The following is a 19,672-nucleotide window of genomic DNA, read 5'->3' as shown; positions in this document are numbered from 1 at the left end:
GGTTGCAATATCCTTCTAAAACTGGGCTTTTTGTGCCTTTGCCTTAATTCTTGATATTCTTGATATKTGCCATTCTGTGGTGATGCATTCAATGACCCAAGCTTGGCCATGTGGAAATAATCAGCTCTGCTATCAGTTCTTGAGCCACGGCAGCTCTGCTCTCCCACCCAGAGAATCAGTACTGCTCTGCTGCATACCGTCACAGACAGCAGAACGCTGCTGGTGTCCCTTGTTATCACCAGAGATAACGAGCTCGTGAGAGATGGGAGAGGACATTCTGCCTCCCTCCTGGAGTCCTGTGAGTCCCCTGGAAGAAGTATATTTCTCTCTGATGACTGTAAATGCTGGCCTCTGCTCTCTGTATGGATGGGGTCCACATTTCCTTTCCCTCTGGAGTGCAGGAGGGCTGAGCCAGAGGCCTGTTGCCTGCCTTCACCCTTGTCACTCCCTTACCACTAGAATACGTCAGTATCATTTTCCGTTTAACAGATGGAAAGTGTTTTTTCCCTGAGATTAAACAAYAGAAGCAATATAGACTGGTGTTGAGGCCAAGGGACTGTATAACAGGTGTGGAGGCAGCTGTGGTCATTGGTCTTTGACATGGCTAGTGAGACACAGCTAAAGARGAGGTGGTGCATAGACTACCCAGATGTACATCGCTGCAGCGCCCTTAGCAGGTCCTGTCTGTGCTGTCCCACACGCTCTTCTCGGCCTGGCCACTGCTCAGACATCTCTGTATTGTGCTCCATCTCACATGGAGGTGTGTCCTGGAGTAGCATAGACCTCAGTATCCATCTGGTTCATAACAGGAACTGGATGTAACTAAAACTGGCCACTTGAGACATTTTTCATCATCTAAATGTCTTCCAGATACACCTTCTGTCACTGTTCATGCCAAGGAGTTCATACAGGTTCTCTGTCCCATAGAGTCTGAGACCAGGAGGGGCTCTAGATCAGCCAGCCTTACCTCCTGCAGAGCCCTTGCTCCTGGTATCAATCCCAGTAGCTTGTGTCTGCCTACAGTATCTCTTCCAGAAGGCAGCACAGCCTAGATGCAGCCCTCCTWACTTTAGATTCCCAAGAGTAAGGATCTGGTCTAGTCTAGGATCCTGCTCCGCCACTACACCAGAAAGTGTCACCAGAGGAGTTATACACCTTTGACTGGGAAAACACCACTTTCTGTAGTAACTGGGCACCCTTCTGTCACCACGGAATAACTGGTATTTCTCATTTGGGTTTGTCTGGCTGCAGCTTCCAAATCTAGCTGCCTTTGTTATGCTTTTCTCCACCAGCTCATTTTTCTCCTAAGAGTCCTGGAACACTGTAATCACTCTGCTTCCCAAATGTTCCACTTCTGAAGACTGAGCTTTTTGTCTTTCACTGAATTTACTCAAGTTGTCAAATATTATTAACAGTTCTTTTCTCCAGCTGTTTGGTTCCCCAGAAGTAGGCATCCATTTGCATTAGCCCACTAGTCCAACGGTCTCCTGGCAGGCAGGAGTTGAAATCCCTTTCAGCTCTCCTGTTAGTCTCAGCTTGTTAATGAAGTTTTCATTGCAGATCATTACTGGGCCTTGGGAAGGATGTTCTAGCTGCAGGCTCAGTTGGCAAGGCTAGGCTAGGAAACTTAGGAATGGAGAAGCTTGACCTAAGGCTCAGAGGAGGGCCCACATCCCAAACCCCATCTGCCCCATCCAGTTCACTGTCCTGCCTCTCAGCCTCAGAACATCTCTTGTGGTACACTGAGCTATGCTTGTTTTTTGGCTGTAATCCAGAAAGGCTGTTCTAAAGGGGACRCATATACTCTCCAAGAGCTGTGTTTACAGATGCCCCCGGTCCTGAACTGATGCTTTCCATTTGGCCTTCTAGACTCAGCTGCAGAGGGGTCCATTCAATCTACTCAAATGAAGCTGAAAAGAGCCCGACTGGCAGATGATCTCAATGAAAAGATTGCCCTCAGGCCAGGTCCTTTGGAGCTGGTGGAGAAGAATATTATTCCTGTCGACTCAGCTGTGAAAGAGGCCATAAAAGGTAGTGGAAGTAAACATCTGTTTTGCGCTGTGAGTGTGCACAGGGCATGGGCTAGCAAGGTTATGAGAATGYACAGCAAAGACTGCAGGAAGTGGCCAACGTAGAATTAAGAGCGGCAACTGCATGTTACTTAGATCTTATTATTTTCACAGTAAGCAGCCCACACCAGTGAAGCCTGTGTTATCTTATCTGGGCCTATGAAAAGGGAGCTTCCATCTTCTCAGTGCAATGACCATGGACACATGCATGATTTTTCAGCCACATCTCAGAGGGAATACCTCCTTTCTTATACCCCTCCCTTCCCAAAGTTTTGAACACATAAACAGTATTACTGGAGAAAGGACATTCCCTCCAGTATCTCACATGGGAGAAGGCTTGGATGCCCACGCATGGTTGCTGGGCAGGCCTGGATTCTTGCGCTTGTGCTCTGCCAGTCATCTAGTTTGTTTAGCTAAGCCTTCTCCACCAACTATCTGCCAGCTTATTGAGGGAGGCAGAATCTCCTGCAGTTTTGCTTTATGCTGCTGCAGAGAGGCCAGTGCAGGAGCTGACACGAAGCAAAAAGGTGACTCAGATTCCCCCCCAGGGCCCAGTGCTGAGACAGGGAGATCCAAAACCAGAGAGAGGAGTGAAAAAGTCAGCAGCATCCTGCAGTGTCAGTCCAGCAGCCTACATTTTTGAAGCCTGAGTCCACCTCAGCATGTTCAAATCAGCTCTTGGGACTCAAGTCGGGCACTAAGAACCGCTCTGCTCACTGGGAGCTCCTCACTCAGTTGCTCCTGGTTCTTAACTTCACTGAATTATTTCCACTGGCACAATTAGGCACTGARTGTCCATCTGGGGACTTGGAACAAGCTGAGGACAGTGGCAGGGCTCTGGAACAAGAGGCATTCTTTGAACTATTAGAATGATGCAGAAAATAGGAATTGAAACAGGAAGCACTTTGACTTGCRTTTCATCTCAGAAACGAACATATGTGACATGAAATATTCCAGGCTCAGATACCCCTTTCTTGTCCCGCAATTGTTCCTGCTCTTTGTTTTCCTGCTGTAAAGTGCACGCAGAGTACATACAGCGGTTTCTTTAGTCTGGTTCTTGAGCCACTCTATGCTCACTGTTTTGCAGCTCTTGCCTTTGAAGGTGAAATGTTCCAGGACTCTGCCTGAAGAGGAATTTTTAAGGAGAGTTCAAGCAAAATCTCCTCAGACACTTATTGAAGGAGAGAAGAGTGAAAAAAACATCAAAAAATCCCCCCTTTATAAACATTCAAAGCAGTCTGAGCAAGACTTTATCCACTGCAGCTGAGGCTTGGAGGCTGGGCAACTGTGTTTGAAGTTTGAACATGAGTTTCTGTCCAGCTGCCTTGTCAGGAGCTTGTGATAAATAGAGATTTACAGGACTAAATTGTTAAAAAGTCTAACTTAAAAGAATTTGCTTAATTTTGAAATTTCTCTCTTTCACAATGACCTTCTAATATATTGCTGGGGAAAAAATGTGTCCTATAAGCCAGTTTTGACTCATTTCAGATGAAATTATTGCAGTGCAGCTATTTTGTATTGCTGGGTGCCATGAGGAGTGCACCTGCACCAGGATCATAATCTCAGACTTCAGGTTTCTGCAGTAGAAAGTCTCAAACTGAAGGATCCTTGAATTGACTTTCTGAGTGAGAGGCACTTTGTAGCACTCACAGTTTGAGGCGGCAAATTGAACACAGAGCAGAGATGAGCACTGGCACTTCTGAACTTTAAGCCTTTTGTTTTTGCAATACCAGAAAGATGACAGGGTTTAAAATCATTTTACTTTAACTTTGGAATCTCAATTGTTTATACAGTGGAAAGTTCAGCTGACGTGTTCCTCTAATCACCTCCGGCAGGGTGAGCAGAAAGTGCCAGACCCCAATTGAAAGCCCTAACGTCCCAGTGACAGGAGGCTGCCAGTGCCCTGCATAGCTGAGCAGTGATATAAGAGCCCTTTTTTACCAGGTCCTTGTCATCACTTTGTCCAAGATGCTTGAGAGGACAATACCCAGTGCATTAGAAACAGCCCTGAGCAAACACCRTTCTGCCTAAGATTACAGCAAAGACATGGGATCATGAAAGAATATGGTCAGCCCCAGGCTGGACAAGAGAAGAACAGATAAGGCTAGTATTCCCCACTCCACACAGACCCCTGGTATCAAGAAGCAGGATGCAGCACATTCCTGACATGCTCTGGGCTGCCACTGTGTCCTGAAGGTCCCTTGGGTTCCCTGCTTTGGTGTGTCTTCTCTCTCATCACATTGCTCTTAAATGCCAGCTCACTGGGCCTAGACTATTATGGTGGCAGAGTTAGGACTCAACACTGCACCTCCAGAGATGAGGCAAGCAGAACTGAAGTGCCAGAGGCTGAGAATTGGCACTGTGCTTCCTAAAACTCCTCTGTGCTGATTAAAACCCTCTTCTGCCCTTGGGAGCTTCACAGGCCCACAAGTCCTCCTTGCCCAGTGTGATTATACCTTAGAGAGGATGCCCTCACTTTTCTTCAGACATGAGAGAAGTCGGTTTCTACCAGGTGGGAGACCACTCCCAGCAAGGGCCATWCAGCTTTACATTTCCTCAGGGAAAGCCCAACCTAAGTATTATGTTTGACAGCAATTGTAGGAGAGAGGAGGCAGGCCCTATAGCTGGGCACCTCTGAGAAACCCCAGGCCTGGCAACCAGGAGGAGARAGGAGCTCTACAGGACACAGTTACTCTCATATTCCCATGCCTGCATGCCCCAGAGTTGCCATGGGCAGAGTGTTATTGGGCCATTTGGGTTTCCCTACCAAGCAGACAGAGCAGGTACTCCTGAACACAAGGGTCCTTGAGGAGACTAGTGCTGGGATGGTACTGGTGACACCTGCAGAGTTCAGGATGAGGACAGGGATGAAAAGCCATACTGTGTTTGGATGCCAGTAACTGTTGGTTCTTCAGGATCTCCTCACAACACAACCTTGTGGGAGGTGAGCTTGCCATCCACAGGGGTCTAGCTCAAGGTGGCTGGGTAGCAGCTCACAGAGTGGGCATGGGGAGGGGAGCCAGGGCTTTCTGCTTCCTCAGGTGCCATCCTGGCACCATGAGCCAGAGTAAGTAGAGATAACCTCTATCTCTCAGATAGGAAGAGAGGTCAGAGCATAAGTGTATGTGTCAGTGAGAAGGTGCATATTGCTAAGCCAGCAGCACAAATGTGTGGAAGCTTGTCCCCAGGCCCTTCCTATTTCCCCATTTGTCACCTCGTTATCAGAGTGCCAAGTTGCCTGACAAACGCCAGATGTGAGCAGGAGGAGATTATGAGCACAGCTACACTGTTCCTTCCTCCACCCCCACCTGCAGTCTTCCCAAAGTTCACATGAGCTTTTCTTTTTCAGCACTTTATTTATCAGTACAAGCCTGGGGTCAAGAGCTCTTGCCATCTGACTAGGAGATACTGTGCTGGCAGCCTTGCAGAGGGGAGAAGCAATGCCTGGGGCAGGCCTTACTGGCAGTTAGCAGATGATGGTAGTGATCTGAAACATTTTATGGGGGTGAAGCTTGTTGACAGACACAGGACCTGGAAAACTCTGTTTAGCTGCAGCCAGGTCCACTCAGACATTGTCTCCTCAGCCATGAAAGGATGGGTCACTCTCCATACGGATTTCAACCTCAATTCTTCTGCTAAGGACAGAGGCCTGTGAGTAGTGGAGTCTGTGACTGCAATGCTCAGCTGATGGGAGGATCCATTCTACTGTCACTCTTTCCACTTCTGTCTTGCAGGACAGGACAGCAGAGCTGCTCCTGCACTACTCTGATGTGTCTGAGAAATGTCTCCTACCCCTGATAGGCCAAGCACCTCAGACCTCTCTTTTCTCTGTTTCTTGAGTTAAATTGTCCAGAGCAAGGGCCAGGAGATGATGCCTTCTCCTTTCTCCCACTGGCTTTGCTCATTCAGCCATGGGGGCATGCCACATGATGGCATGAACCACAGGAAGTTCCACCTGAACRTGAGGGGGAATTTCTTCACTGTGAGAGTGACAGAGCACTGGACCAGGTTGCCCAGAGAAGTTGTGGAGTCTCCTTCTCTGGAGATATTCAAGGCCCGCATGGATGCAACCCTAACATGCTCTAGATGACCTTGCTTGAGCATGGAGGTTGGACTAGATGATCTCCAGAGGTCCTTTCCAACCTTACTGATTCTGTGATTCTATGATTCTGTGTTCCTCCTATGTCACACCGCACTGAGGCCATCCCCTGTGTGTGATCAGGCTTGGCTGAGGCATTTGAACCCTCATCCTGCCAAGCCCTCATCCTGCACCAAGACATAGAGAAGCTAGACACCTAAGAAACAGAATTGGTTCTCAAGGCTCAGGCCACAGCATAGACTGTGGTTTCCCTCTGATCTGAGCACTCTCCATGCTGCCTTCTGATCACCTCAGCCCTCTTGCTGGGGATAGGCTAACTCCCAATGGGCTTGTTCCTGACAGTGAGTCCCAATACCCCTTCAGCTGGGGTAGCTGAGCCCCGCAGCTAGGAGGAAGGGATAGGTCATGCCCCTGGGAAATGCTGGCAGACAGGTACAGCTGGGGATGTCTCTGACAGGTCTACATCATCTTTGTCTTGCCTGTTAGGTACCCAGGTGAACTTCTCCAAGTCATCCGATGCATTTGCATTYGAGGAGGACAGCAGCAATGATGGCCTGTCCCCAGAGCAGGCCAGGAGTGAGGACTCTCAGGGCTCCACAGAATCATCAGCAGGCACCAAACCCTCAGAACAAGCTTCTTCTGCCACCTCGGGAACACCACAGGTAAGTGAAGCCAGCCTGACAAGGCATGGCAGGTCTCAGGCGGCTTGGGAGGCCCACTCCTTCTGTTCCAGGAAGCAATGACATGCAAGGACGTACAGGCAGGAACCCTTAGCCCAAGCACACTCACCTCTGAGACCTGTTGGGGCCTCAGTACCCCCCAGTCCCCAACCTCCCCAGGATGTGTGCTTCACTTGGGGGCTGCAGAGGTTCTTCGTGTCCTGGAGGCTGGGGGACAATGCGTTTTCTCCCCCTCCACCACCATCCAGGCAAGTTTGCACCCTCAGAGAGAGCAGGGCCTGAGAGGCAGGGAGACGAACGCAGACCGAACAGTGTGGCAGCCACCCTCGGCATCAGGGCCGCGCCGCAGCACACCCGTGACCAGCGGCCCCTCTGCTGACTCCTCCGTCCAGCYGGCAGACGCCTACCCGCGTCGTGCAGAATTTTGACCTATTTCCTGAATAAGTCCTGAATTTCCTGAAGGCCTTCAGACAGGGCCTGAGGCAGGCTCTGCTGCAAGCRGAGCTTCTCTGGGCGCAGGCGCTTCTACAGCCCTCCGCGCTTGCACCACAGGCTTCGGCGCCCACCCTCGCGCCGGCGGCATTCACAGCCGCCGAGCACCGGCTCCTCGGCTCCTCGCTCCGGGGAACGCGGCGGAGCGCGCAGCTCCCCGCAGGGGGCCGGGGCGCCGCGGCGACAGGGCGCCGGCGGAGCGGGCGGCGACAGGCCCAGGCCCAGGCCCAGGCCCGGGGCGCAGGGGCGCGGCTGGGTTCTCCCCGCCCGGCCCCGGCCCCGGCCCGGCCCGGCCGCCGTCACGGCCCCCGCGGCGCCCCCTGCCGACCCGCGCGGGCGCTGCAGCCGCTGCGGGCACAGGCAGAGGGAGGGCGCCCGGGGAGGGGGGAGGCCTGGGGGTAAACTGGGGGATACTGGGGAGCCTGGGATGGCCTGGAAATGGGATGGACTGGGGGATACTGGGTGGGGGATGACCTAGAGGGTACCTGGGATGGACTGGGGCACTGTGATAGATTTACGGGACTGGGGAAGGACTGAGGGATTGGGGATAYGGGATTAGGGGCACTGAGGTGGACTGGGGGAACTGGACTAGATGTGGGAGGGGGAATGGCATGCTGGGTGCCCCATTCGGGAAAACAGACACTTCCAGTAAGTTTGCAGTGAGCCAGGGGTGCCTGGGCAGTCCTTTCCCCCGGAACGGGACACGATTGCTCGCCGTCTCTGAGCTTGCCGTCTTTTGCTTTTTGCAAAGGGGTCTCTGCAGCAAGGGGCCAGGTGGGACACCCGGGGAGTTGCACCAGCTCTGGAAGAGCTGCAGACATGCATGCAACACTGCCCACAAGTGCAAGATAAGCTCACTGTGACGCTGATGGTGGCCAGGGCCTACCTGAGAAGGCCTCTTGGAGCGGGCAGTGTGTTCACTGTGCCCGTCCTCTCTCAGCCCCCACCTAGTGCTGTCGCTGCTCAGCCCCCTGTGGCTGCCAGAGTGGAGGCTGGGGCTGGAGAGATGCTGGCTCTGCAGAGACCATGTGCAAGGCTGGGAGGGGAGCGCAGCTGTGGGAGGGGGCTGCCCTGGCTGGCCTGCCTGCTGCTGCTGTCCATGTCCTGTCTCACATACCACAACTTACCTTTCCATTCCAGGATCACCACCACGGCGCTGACAGCAACACACCTGACCTGGCCTCTGGGCAGAGCAACCAGTGCGACAGCCCCAAGCAGGCACTGGGGCAGGACAGCCCACCGCTCCCCGTGCCCTCCGTGGTGAAGGTAAYATCTGTATGTCCAGGGTCTTTGAGAAGGGGAAGAAGCCCAGGGTATATGACTGGATCCAAGCCTGAACTACTAGCACATCACACCTCACACAACTGGCAGTTTTGGAGGTTGGGCCTTTAAAGCCTGGAAAGTAGGGAGACAAAGCTCACCATCACATGTTGCAAGTTGACCTCATTTTGTAATTGTATAAAGGTATAACATTGCACCCTATGAGAGAAAATTGTTCAGGTCCTGCATTAAAAACATCCCCTGGGCCTAGAAGCAGAAGGAGACAAAAGGCAATGGGGCTTAAAGCAAGGCACATCATTCTTGGTTTCTTGTTGTCATTCAGCACAGCTGGGATGAGACTGGGAAATTCTCCCAAGTACAGGCTCAGCGTGCTTAGAGCTGCATTGTCAGGGTGCCTGCAGGAATCTGCCTGCGCTCTGTCCCAGGCCTCTGAGTTTCCAAGGGAGTGATGAGAGCTCTTCTCCTAGCTAATTCCTTTTCTACTTGGACCAACAGTCCAAATCGTCCAGCGACAGCAAGAACCGTCACAAAAAGCCCAAGGACACCAAGCCCAAGGTGAAGAAGCTGAAATATCACCAGTACATCCCTCCAGACCAGAAGGCAGAGAAGTCCCCTCCACCCATGGACTCTGCATATGCCAGACTCCTCCAGCAGCAGCAGCTCTTCCTGCAGCTCCAGATTCTCAGCCAGCAGCAGCAGCAGCAGCAACAGCAGCAGCAGCAGCAGCAGCAGCACTTCAGCTACCCAGGGATGCACCAAGCCCAACTAAAGTGAGTGGCAGTGTGTCAATAGCAGGATTTAGTCTCCCTCCAGGTTTCCTTTCCACGTCTATGCCCATTTGTGCCAGGGCAAGGAGGACAGACACATACAAGTGAAACATGAAGGCCTGGAAACACAATATAGCCTCTTGCAAAGCCATCTGCCTTTGGGCTGTGATTGGGGTATCTGTGACCTGCTGGTAGATTCCCAATGATCTCYTCACAGTCCAGACTGGTACTTCTTGGGGTTGGCAGTCCTTCAGGTCTCATATAGGATGGTAGGCCCAGGGAAGCAGAGAGGTGGTATATGGCACTGTGTACAGAGACCTCAGGGGACAGACAAGTTACATCACATTTTCTTTCTTGTTTCAGGCAATCAAATGAGCAAATGGGCAAAAGTTCAAACTCTTCATCAACTTCCGTCAACAACACCCCTCTTTCTCCTGTAAAAACCACGTTTTCAGGCCAGACTTGTGTCTCATCTGTCAAGCCAGGCCCTCTGCCATCTAACCTGGATGATCTGAAAGTGAGTGCAAACTTTGTCACAACAAGAGCAGTGTCTTACGACCTGAATGTGCCTTGCTGTCTTCTAAGCATGTAGTGTAGTGCTGCAGGCTGAACTGGCTGGGAATGATCACGTGTTATGGATCAGCAAACCAGAGCCACTGTACTGCATGCAGATCCAGGATTAAAGTAACACTGGGTCAAGAATCAGTCAATGTAGTGTTAATTGAAAACATGAGACTGCTTCTCTGCAGGTGTTGCATGGGTGCTTTGCTCCAAGGCAGATATCAGCAAATCCTAAAGCGTAACTCTTGAGAGGGCTGCAGGCGAGGGCATGAGGTTGAGGCTGTAGAAAGATCTATGCTGCTGCTCTTGCAGTTCATGTTTCCATACCTGCTCTAGTTTTATGATGGCCATCATGGATGCTTCTAGCAGACCAGCGAGAAGCTAGGAGATGAGCATGGCCTAGACACTCAACAAATGACTCAGCTTCTCTGTGGCTGTTTTCAGCTGATGCTAAGTCTATGTCGCTTCAGCTGCTCTGCCAGCAGCAGCCAGGCCAGCTCAGCTCTCTGCGAAAGCAGATAGATACCCTATGAATCTGTAGCTATGTGTGCTGACTTGGATACTGTCTAARTCTTTCATATGGGTAGGACAAGCAGGGCACAAGGAAGAATCGTTCATATCAACAATTCTTTTGTACTTTGTTAATAGAGCCTTAGCCATGAGGAAGGCCAAAGCTGGGCCCTTTTAGGAGCAGAGGCCTGGGTGAAATACTCATTGTTAGAGAGAGAAAATAGCATGAGGTAGAAATAACATGAACTTGGCCATGGTGATACCCTGGCTCAGATTTCTGAACCTGGCACAGATGCTTCAACCTGTAGTATCTAGGCTCCACAGGTATGAAGTGTTCGTGTTCTCTGAACTAAAAAATACCATCAGCTAGTTCCTGGACTGTATGAAATTCCTTGGCTTTCATTGAAGCTACTAGAAGGTGAGTCAAGGGTTACCTCCATGGCCTGAGGACTGCTGCTCATTCATGGAGTGCAGTCACAATTGCTGGAAGAAGAAATGTGGTTTTTCTGTTAGGAAAGCTCAGGATCCTGAAGGATGYCAGTGCTGTGCACAATGGCTCCAGCAACTGCAGGTGAGACAGTGAGCCTCTGTGGAATCAGAGTTTTAAAGCAGGAGGCTAGAAACCCCTGTGATCTGAGATTCCTTGTTAGAAATGTCTGGTAGCAACCTGTGGGCTCTTCTATGAGGGGAGGCATTAGGAATGATTATCGGTGACTTTCCTTCTAGGTGTCAGAACTGAGACAGCAGCTGCGAATAAGAGGCCTGCCTGTGTCTGGTACAAAAACAGCCTTAATGGAACGGCTGCGGCCCTTCCAAGAGTGCAGCAACAGTKCAGTGCCAAACTTCAGTGAGATAACAACTGTCACCTTCCCAGTCACTCCAACAAGCACCTTGTCAAATTACCAGTCACAGTCCTCTACGAGCATGTTATCGAACGGTTTCTACCACTTTGGCAGCACCAGCTCCACCCCACCCATCTCCCCAGCCTCCTCTGACCTCTCTGTGAGTGGCTCTTTGCCAGACACATTCAACGATGGGCCCATGTCTTCCCCACAGTTTGGTCTGCAGCCATCACCAGTTCATGGCAGCACTGAAGAAAGCCTCATGAGCAGCATGAATGGAGGGAGCATCCAGCTGGAGCTGGAAGGGATTGACACAGAGAAAGACAAGATGCTAGTGGAGAAGCAGAAGGTTATCAATGAACTGACGTGGAAGCTGCAGCAAGAGCAGAGGCAGGTTGAAGAGCTACGGATGCAGCTCCAGAAACGGAAGAGAAGCAATGGCCTTGAGGAGAAACAACAGTCCACTCAGCATTTCTTTGGGGTCCCCATCAAGCAAGAAAACACAGTGTCCAGCTGCCCTTTTGCATCCAAACAAACTGCCTTGAAAGGCCAAGCTAGCAGCTCGGATAAGTTAAGTAACTGTGGGGTGCCGCAGCTGCCTCACATTGTAAATAACCACTGCTTAGAGCCTGCAGGCCAGAGCACCATCACCTCCTCGACATTCCTTAGCCCGCAGTGCTCTCCCCAGCACTCTCCGCTCGGGGCTGCAAAAAGCCCACAGCACATCAGCCTGCCTCCATCCCCTAACAGCCATTATCTCCTCTCAGTATCCCCCAGCTCACAGGCAGAAGGGCGCAGCGGGTCCCCGCAGACCAACAATTGCCTTCGCACAGCATCGGTAAGTGGAGAGTGTCTCAGCTGGCATCTCGGTGGTGAATGTGGTTGTGTTCGTGGGCATTTAGTCAAACCTCCCTGTCTGAGGTTTCCTATCAGACTGATACTGCTGGATTCCAGGATGGGCATCCAAGGGTTTGTGGAAGCATCTGGGGCTACCTGGAAAGGTAGAGAATAGCTGAAATGGACCATGCAGTGCCAATCCATTATCCATCTCCAGGGCATCTCCTGGGAAACTCTGCTGCCACCGCAGCCAGTTGCCCTGGGGGGTTGGGGGGAGCCACAATACAGCTCCTTCTGCCCCATAGAGCCATGGCACAGCTCCTTCTGCCCTGGAGGAGCCTTGGCATTGCTTCCTCTTTCCCAAAGGATCCCAGGACAGCTCTCCGTACCCTGGGCAAGCATTAGCACAGCTCCCTGTGCCCTTGGGGGAACCCTGGCACAGTTTCTTTCTTCTCTGGGGGTCCTGGCACAGCTCTCCCTGCCCCTGGGCGAGCACTGGCACAGCTCTTTCTGCTCTGGGGGAGTCCTGGCACAGCTACCTCTGCCSTGGAGGGATCTGACACAGCTCTCTGTTCTGGGGAGAGCTGACATAGCTCCCTCTGCCCAAAAGAGTCCTAGCCCAGCTCCATTTCCTCTCAGGGGGAGGCCCTGGCACACCTCCCRCTACCCTGAGAAAGCCCTGGCATAACTCCCTCAGCCCTACAGTGCCCCAGCGCAGCTCCCTATGCCCCTGAAGAGCCCTTTTACAGTGGTATAGGGCTTTTCAGCATCTTGCTGAACCATTGCTGCTCCTGGCAGTGTTAGAGGGATTCTGACCACTGGATTGAAGGAGTGCAATTACCCTAGTCATTTAAGAAGCCTTTTATTGAGAAAACAGAGCAGACTTGCCATTGAGATGTGCAGTCATAGGAGAGCTTGTGRCACTACCGCACACCATCAACTTAGCAGCAGAGAGTTGTCCCTTCAGCATCCACCACTCCTTACTCAGCCCACTGGACTGTTATGAAAACTGGGAGGGGGCACACCTGGCAGATACGCAAAAGCAACCTCAGGATGAGCAGCACAAGGTGCTGCTGTTGGAAGCCCCATTTCCTCCCAATGTCATGTATCCATCCTACCAGAGTTTCTCAGGCAGCAGGAGAACTCATCACACAACACGTAAAGCACACCACACTCTCAGTGGTGCAAGGCATACACTGCATTCACAGAGCATTCACACTGCATTCATAGGAGATGTGCAACAAGTATGCACTGAGTACACAGTAGCTGCACAGCACCCTGCAAAACACCCAATACTCGAGCAAGACAGTTCATGAAATGCATTCCCACAGTTAAGATGTTGAGCAGTGTGCAGTGGTGTGCTGGGCAGTGGAGTACAGTGCCACAGGAGAGAGAGAGAAGGTGGGATGAACAGTTGCCTCTAAGTCATTCAGGGTATAGTGMTATAGATGAGACAGGCAGCTGGGCACAATACTCTCAGTGGGCTAAACAGTGGGGTGCAGTGCTGTGGGGGTGATACTGAGAGAGGCAGTGAGGCAGCTCTGAAGAGCTGGACCATAATGAGAGGGCACCAGCTGTGAGATGCAACACTTCAAGGGGTCTGCTAGGTCCTTCCTTATTGCCGGAGTGAAAGGGGCATGCATAGGGGATTGGCTCTCTCTATCCTGCAGCACATYCTGACTGTGACAAGAACTATCTTGGGCTTTTCTCAGCTGCCCATGAGGGGCTCCCCAGAGTGAAGGTCACTTATGTGGGGGCTCAGGACCCCTCCTTTGGTGAAAGTTACTGGGCAGCAGTTTGCAGCTGGGAGAGCATTGTGTTGCTGACAAAGTGCAGCTGACTGTCACCAGGGGGTTTCTGCCCTCCATCTTACTCTGCCTATTCACAGCTGAACTGAGCACCAGTCTACTGTGAGGGATCATGCCTATGGTCAGATCTCAGACAATGACCAGAGGTCAACCTGGCCCTGGACCTCACTAGTTTCCTCAGAACTAACCTAAAGGCCCTAGTTTACCTACCTGTCTCCTGCCCAGAGGCCTGGCACATGCCCTATTTCATCTACTTTAACCTATAACATCAATCATTTCTCCTGAGTCACTCTGGTTTCAATTGGTGTGAAAGAGAGAACTGGGCCTTTGACAGTGCCAAAAGGAACATAATCTTTTCCCTGTGCATTGATTCAATTTCCCTATATTTCCCCCACGCAGATGGCTACGCAGGCAGGTCAAAAGTTTTCTATTCCATCCCCAAGTTTTTGTAAGTCAAGCCCAGCCCTCTCAGAGGTAAAGCAGCCTCCACCCTATGAGGATGCAGTGAAGCAGGTAACTGCATGATTTTTTTTTTTCTATAGTGCTAGGACTCTGTAGAGTTCTTTAACAGTTAGCATAAGTGTAGTAGAGAGCATAACAGTAGTGGCAGAGTTCTGTTCTTTTACAGTTATCATAACCATCAACTCTTGGAGTTACAGCCCATTATGTGGTCTCTGGCTAGGACAGGCCTATTTCCATGGGTGAGAGGGGAGTCACCTGGGATGGGCTTTCCCTGAAGTGTTAGTTGCTAAATATAGCCTCCACAAAGCAGTCAGATACTATGCTGTGTATGATATTTGTGGTGTCTTCACTGCTAGTGAAAGGTGCCAGCCCACACTGGGGGCCTGACATCCCACACAAATGTCCAGAGACTTTGGGAGCTCCTCTTTGTGGTGCTGTTGTGAGAAACAGACCCTTAGGCATCTCAGATTGCTAGTAACTGGGAAACTTCACCTTCTCTCTTTAGCCCAGGAGCTATGTGCCCTGCTCTGCACCATCTGCCTCCCTTAGCCTTATCCTAGAGTGCTGCTCCCATGGGGAGGACTCTCTCCATCACTCAGGAACCCCTTACTTCTAGTGAAAGTCTGTCAACAGCCTCAGTGCCAGTTGTGATGGTGCCTTTAGGAAAGTGGAGTGATGCCATTGGCAGTGATTAAGATTGGCTTATGTTAGCTGGCAGATAGGACTGTTAAAAGCCTTTGCAGTCTCAGATCAGGAAGAGGATGATGCCACTGCATTGCCCCAGTGAGCTGCAGGGAGTGCAAGCAGGCATATGCCAAAGCTGGGTGCCAGGTCCAGAAATTCTGTGTGTCCAATTGCTCTGGGAAGAAACAGTCTAAGGTGGCTGGATCCTGCAAAAGAGCACAGACCCAGCTGCAGCAACGGGGAGAACACAGCAGAGTGCTCTCCACATCCACAGCCTTTGTCCCAGGGCCCTGTGGTGCTCATCTGAACACCACTGCTGGCCCTGTGTTGGCATGGCATCTTTCATGCATGGGAGGAAGCCATTTGTGAGCTCTAGAGCCACCCACCTGGTTCATGGCCAGACGGACCTTCCTCCTAACGCCCTCTACTCTCCTCTTTGCCGTTTGCTGCAGCAGATGACACGAAGTCAGCAGATGGACGAACTCCTGGACGTGCTGATTGAGAGTGGAGGTACGCACTGCTTCTCTGTTCCCCTCCAGCGCTTCCCCTCCAAGTGAGCTTAGGTCTGTGGGGCCCAGCAGCTATGTTTGCCCCAGTGGAAATGCCCAAGTTGAGTACAGCTTTCATTTGCCATCCCTATGCCAGGAGTTGCTGAGATCGAGTCCAAAAGCACAGAATTGCTGTGCTTGTGAGGAAGCCTGCCTAGGCCCACTCCTGCACATGCACTGTCTCAGTGGAGGGAYCTGGTCTTGGGTGTACTGCCAATTGCCAATTATTCAGAAAGAGCCACAAGGCCAGTGCCCTCCACCATGCAGAGCCACTAGTGTCCTTCTCCAGTGTYTTCTGCCATTCTCAATGCTGCCAGTGCCCTCCCCTGTGTGAAGTGGTGCCAGTGCCCTCTCCTATACACAATCACATGGGTCCATCACCATGTGAACAGCTGCCAGTGCTCATGCCCTGGGGACTGAGTCCAAACCTGGGGAAGTCAAGAGGACAGAAAAAGGGAATATGTCAGGCTTCCCACAGGGTAAGCAACATGAGAAGCATTGACTCAGGAGTGGGTTTCCATAGGCATGCCCTGTCCAAGAGTGATGCTCAGGGGCCTTGGCAGTGCCTCTGTGCCCAGGAATAATGAGCACAGCCTGAGCACCTCAACCACCTTTTGTTTGTTGAACAGAAATGCCAGCCAATGCCAAGGAAGATCGTTCCTGCCTCCAGAAAGTACCTCAGATAACAGTGTCTACAGGGAACTCCAGCACTTCACTTTCAAAATCATCTGCCCCATTTGAACAGGTGTCCTCAGCCCAACTCTCATTTGAGCACTGTCCAGGCAGCAGCGACACTCACCTTGAAGTCTTACTGAACGCTCACAGCCCACTAGGGAGAGTCGGAGAAATTGCCCTGCTGAAGATGGGAGGAGAAGAGTCCCACTTCGAAGGGATGATAGAGGGGTTCTCTGGCAAAGCCACAGATGAACTGCTCACCTCCCAGGAGATTTTACAGACTCCCCTCTCACCCATGGAAACCCAACTCTCCCCTTCCCCTGCTGACGGCTCTGGTTTACAAATGAGTTTCACTGAATCTCCATGGGAAACAATGGAATGGCTGGATCTAACCCCCCCTAGCTCTGCCACAGGCTTTGGCTCTCTTACGCCTGCAGGTCCCAGCATCTTCAACATTGATTTCTTAGATGTTACTGATCTTAATCTAAACACCAGCATGGACCTTCACCTGCAGCAGTGGTGAAAGGGAGGGTGGTGGAAGCAGGAAACTGTATGCCCACAGCAGCGAGCACAGTGTTTCCACAACACCAGAGAACCTACAGGACTAATGTGTCACATTCAGGAGAAACTGGAGTCATTTTCCCATCACATAAACTTGTTCCAATTTCCAGGTACTGCAAATTGACAGCACAATAGCTCTGGTACTTTGGTTTTCCTCCATCTACACATCCTCACAAAGGATACAAGTGCCTTTAAAAACACTTTTCTAGACTGACAGTTTTCTAGAACTTCCATTTTGTTTCATCTGTCTTTTTCCCCCAGTTTTAGGAGTCACTCCCATGAGAACTGGAGCAGCTTATGACAAAACTGTAGAGTGAGGCGAACTCACCTGGGAAGCAGCAGAAATCATCCAGAGGAGGGCTCATTGCTACCCCATTCCTTACTTCCCTCCTGCCCTGCTAGCCCTTTAGACAATATTGCAAAGCACATCCTAGCCATGCTAACAGCAGGAGGTACAGGAGCAGGGAGGTCCAAGCACTCTGCCCAGCCCAGGGCAACAAGCACACTTTGTACTGGCAGACTCACCTTGCCTTGCTTCGTTCCTCCTATCCCAAAGGCCTTGAAGCCATGTTGCCCTAGTCCCTGCATAGCTGTGCTCCAGGTGGGTGAGAGATGGAGCCTGTCATGTTCATGGTGGCACTTAGTAATGTGCACACACTGCCCAGTGGGGTGAAAGCCAGAGAGCAGTCCCAGCTGCAGTCTGAACTGAATCAGGCTGAAGCCTGTGACCTTGAAGCAGAGAGGTCTGGATGCTGTAGGCAGCTGCTCAGGCTGCAGATGCAGGTGTTGAAGGGAATGTCATTTAGATGGAGCTGCCATGTCTCCACAAGCGTGGTACAGATAAAAAGATGTGTAATGTGTTTTGACCCAAATTCAGGAGCAAGTCATATGGAAAATGATGCAAAGCTTTGTAGGGGCCATCCTCAGTGTGGCTAGAAGGAACAATGGATCGTCGCCACCCTGCATGACCTGGGAGCCAGGAGAGCCAGAAATAGCAACTCAGCTACCTGTATGTGGGACAGGGCCGAGCAGGTCTTTGTGTTGCCACAGTTTGTATGAGCATCTGCTTTTGTAGTCTTCACTCCTTTGCACCCATTCCTTCTTCCTCCCCCCCCCCATTCTTCCTTATTTCCTAGTAGATTCTCCTCATTTCTGAATACACTTCCACGTCACTGTTCTCTCAGCTCAGAGCAAGGCCATCCAGAGAACAGCTGTGAATCACTGAGCCTAGAGGAGCTTGTTCTTCTGAAGCCAACGCAGATGGATGCTCTCCTACAGTGATGTTTTCAGTTTGAAGTCACCAGCATTTCTCCTACAAGTCTCTGTGCAATATACTTCCTCAGGCTCTAGTGAGAAGGAGCCTTTGCTTCACTTGGCTTCCACCAAAGAACTTGCTGCAGACTGTTTGACGGACACATCTACTTCTTTGCAATTCTGGTTTTGCCAAAGTAAATATTGTTGCTGACAAAGATTGTTAAACTATTTACAGACTGAGTGTATTTAATATTTGTGTTACTGGAAGGGCAGCACATTGGAGATGCAGCAGCTGGGGAAGAGGTCCAGCATGAGGGGCTTGCAGGCAGTCTGGTCAGCAGCTCCTGCAGGGTGCTTTGCTCAAAGGGCTGCTGGAGCCATCAGAGGAGCTCTGCAGTCTTTGCTGTGTCTCTAGTTCATGGTGTTGTTGCATGCTGTATAAAGAACATGGCAGTAGTTTTTAAGTCACTATTTAAAGCACCACATTTCTATTGTACAAACAGTCACAGTGCACTGCTAGGATAGATAATCACAGGTTGCTGTTTTTTTAAAGCAATTTCTTTTTTGTAAGTGAAAGATTTTTAGAGCCATTTCATGGAGAATATTAATAGCACTTGATTCAAAGTAGTGTTAGCTGCTACACTGCGTAATTGTACAGGGCTTTCCAGGTAATTTTCTCCTTTCAACAAATGTATTTCCTTATTTAAAGGGATGCTGTCAGCTTCAAACTTGTAAGCAAGCACATTTTTTTAAACTATGTTACAAGCAACACCTTCATTATTAAAAACCCCTTTGTCTTGCCACTCCATCTGCTCGCGATTTGCTGTTTGATTTCACTTGGCTGCAACAGCAACAGCCATTCCAACTGCAGTCATTTGGTTTCAACTCCATTCCCTGAGGTAGTTACAATCCCTGCAAGAGCATGAGTCTTTCTTTCAAAGCAACAGTTTTTCCTGGACGATTTCTAAACAAGTTAGCTGGAGTCTCCTGTTTCTAAAGACTTTCTCTTCTGTTAGTTTTGGTTTCACTTTGTTCTTTTTCAAATCCTGCTCTCTAGGTCAGCATCTTTTTCAAAGGAAGTGATCAGCAATATCTGGACTGTTGCCCAAACACTTTTACATTTTCCAGCAGCCAAGCTCCTGGCTGCAGTAGGCCTGCCAGCCATGGGGCACATCTGGAGACTAACWGCAGAGCTCTCTCCAGAGCTGGACCTCTCTTTGCCTGCAAGGAATGGCCGAGATATAGGCTGGAAAGCTTTGATGGGTGYGTTGGTTTCCTTCTGTCCTGCAAGCGCCAGTATCTAGCAAAGTTTTGGATGTGACTGGCCCTACAAAGGAAGCAGAGGGAAGGAGGGACACATTTCCAGCCACAGAGCAGAGTATGATTTATTTTCAGTGAGATTCCCCTAATGTCTGCACTCTTTTGCTGTAACCATATAATATCTRCTCAAAAATCTTTTTGTTCTCATTACTGTCATTCCTGTAGGCTGACAGTGAAAAGTAAAAGATGCTCGTGAAGTTGCACATGCAACTTCTGAAAATC

General features: G+C 50.7%; 1 protein-coding gene across 12 annotated transcripts in view; it reads left to right on the top strand.

Annotated features, from left to right (window-relative positions):
* The window catches only part of MYOCD (myocardin), a 272,267-nt gene extending 253,329 nt beyond the window's left edge, over positions 1–18,938 (top strand). For 8 of the 12 annotated variants that reach the window (XM_085306844.1, XM_085306851.1, XM_085306847.1 and 5 more), the window contains 9 exons: positions 1,870–2,031; positions 6,655–6,830; positions 8,481–8,606; positions 9,117–9,391; positions 9,752–9,905; positions 11,186–12,139; positions 14,346–14,459; positions 15,545–15,602; positions 16,270–18,938. In XM_085306844.1, the coding sequence (XP_085162970.1) occupies positions 1,870–2,031; positions 6,655–6,830; positions 8,481–8,606; positions 9,117–9,391; positions 9,752–9,905; positions 11,186–12,139; positions 14,346–14,459; positions 15,545–15,602; positions 16,270–16,838 (2,588 nt within the window). In that variant the 3' untranslated portion in view covers positions 16,839–18,938. The remainder of the gene's footprint in view (positions 1–1,869; positions 2,032–6,654; positions 6,831–8,480; positions 8,607–9,116; positions 9,392–9,751; positions 9,906–11,185; positions 12,140–14,345; positions 14,460–15,544; positions 15,603–16,269) is intronic. The other 4 variants (XM_085306845.1, XM_085306853.1, XM_085306849.1 and 1 more) reach the window with 4 other exon arrangements.
* The last annotated feature ends 734 nt before the right edge of the window (positions 18,939–19,672 follow it).

The sequence above is a fragment of the Rhea americana genome, unplaced genomic scaffold (assembly GCF_003343005.1).
Source record: "Rhea americana isolate MKP2758 unplaced genomic scaffold, rheAme1 scaffold_249, whole genome shotgun sequence".
Lineage (NCBI taxonomy): Eukaryota > Metazoa > Chordata > Aves > Rheiformes > Rheidae > Rhea > Rhea americana.
Note: the sequence above shows the minus strand (reverse complement) of the source record. Positions and strands in the feature narration are given on the sequence as shown.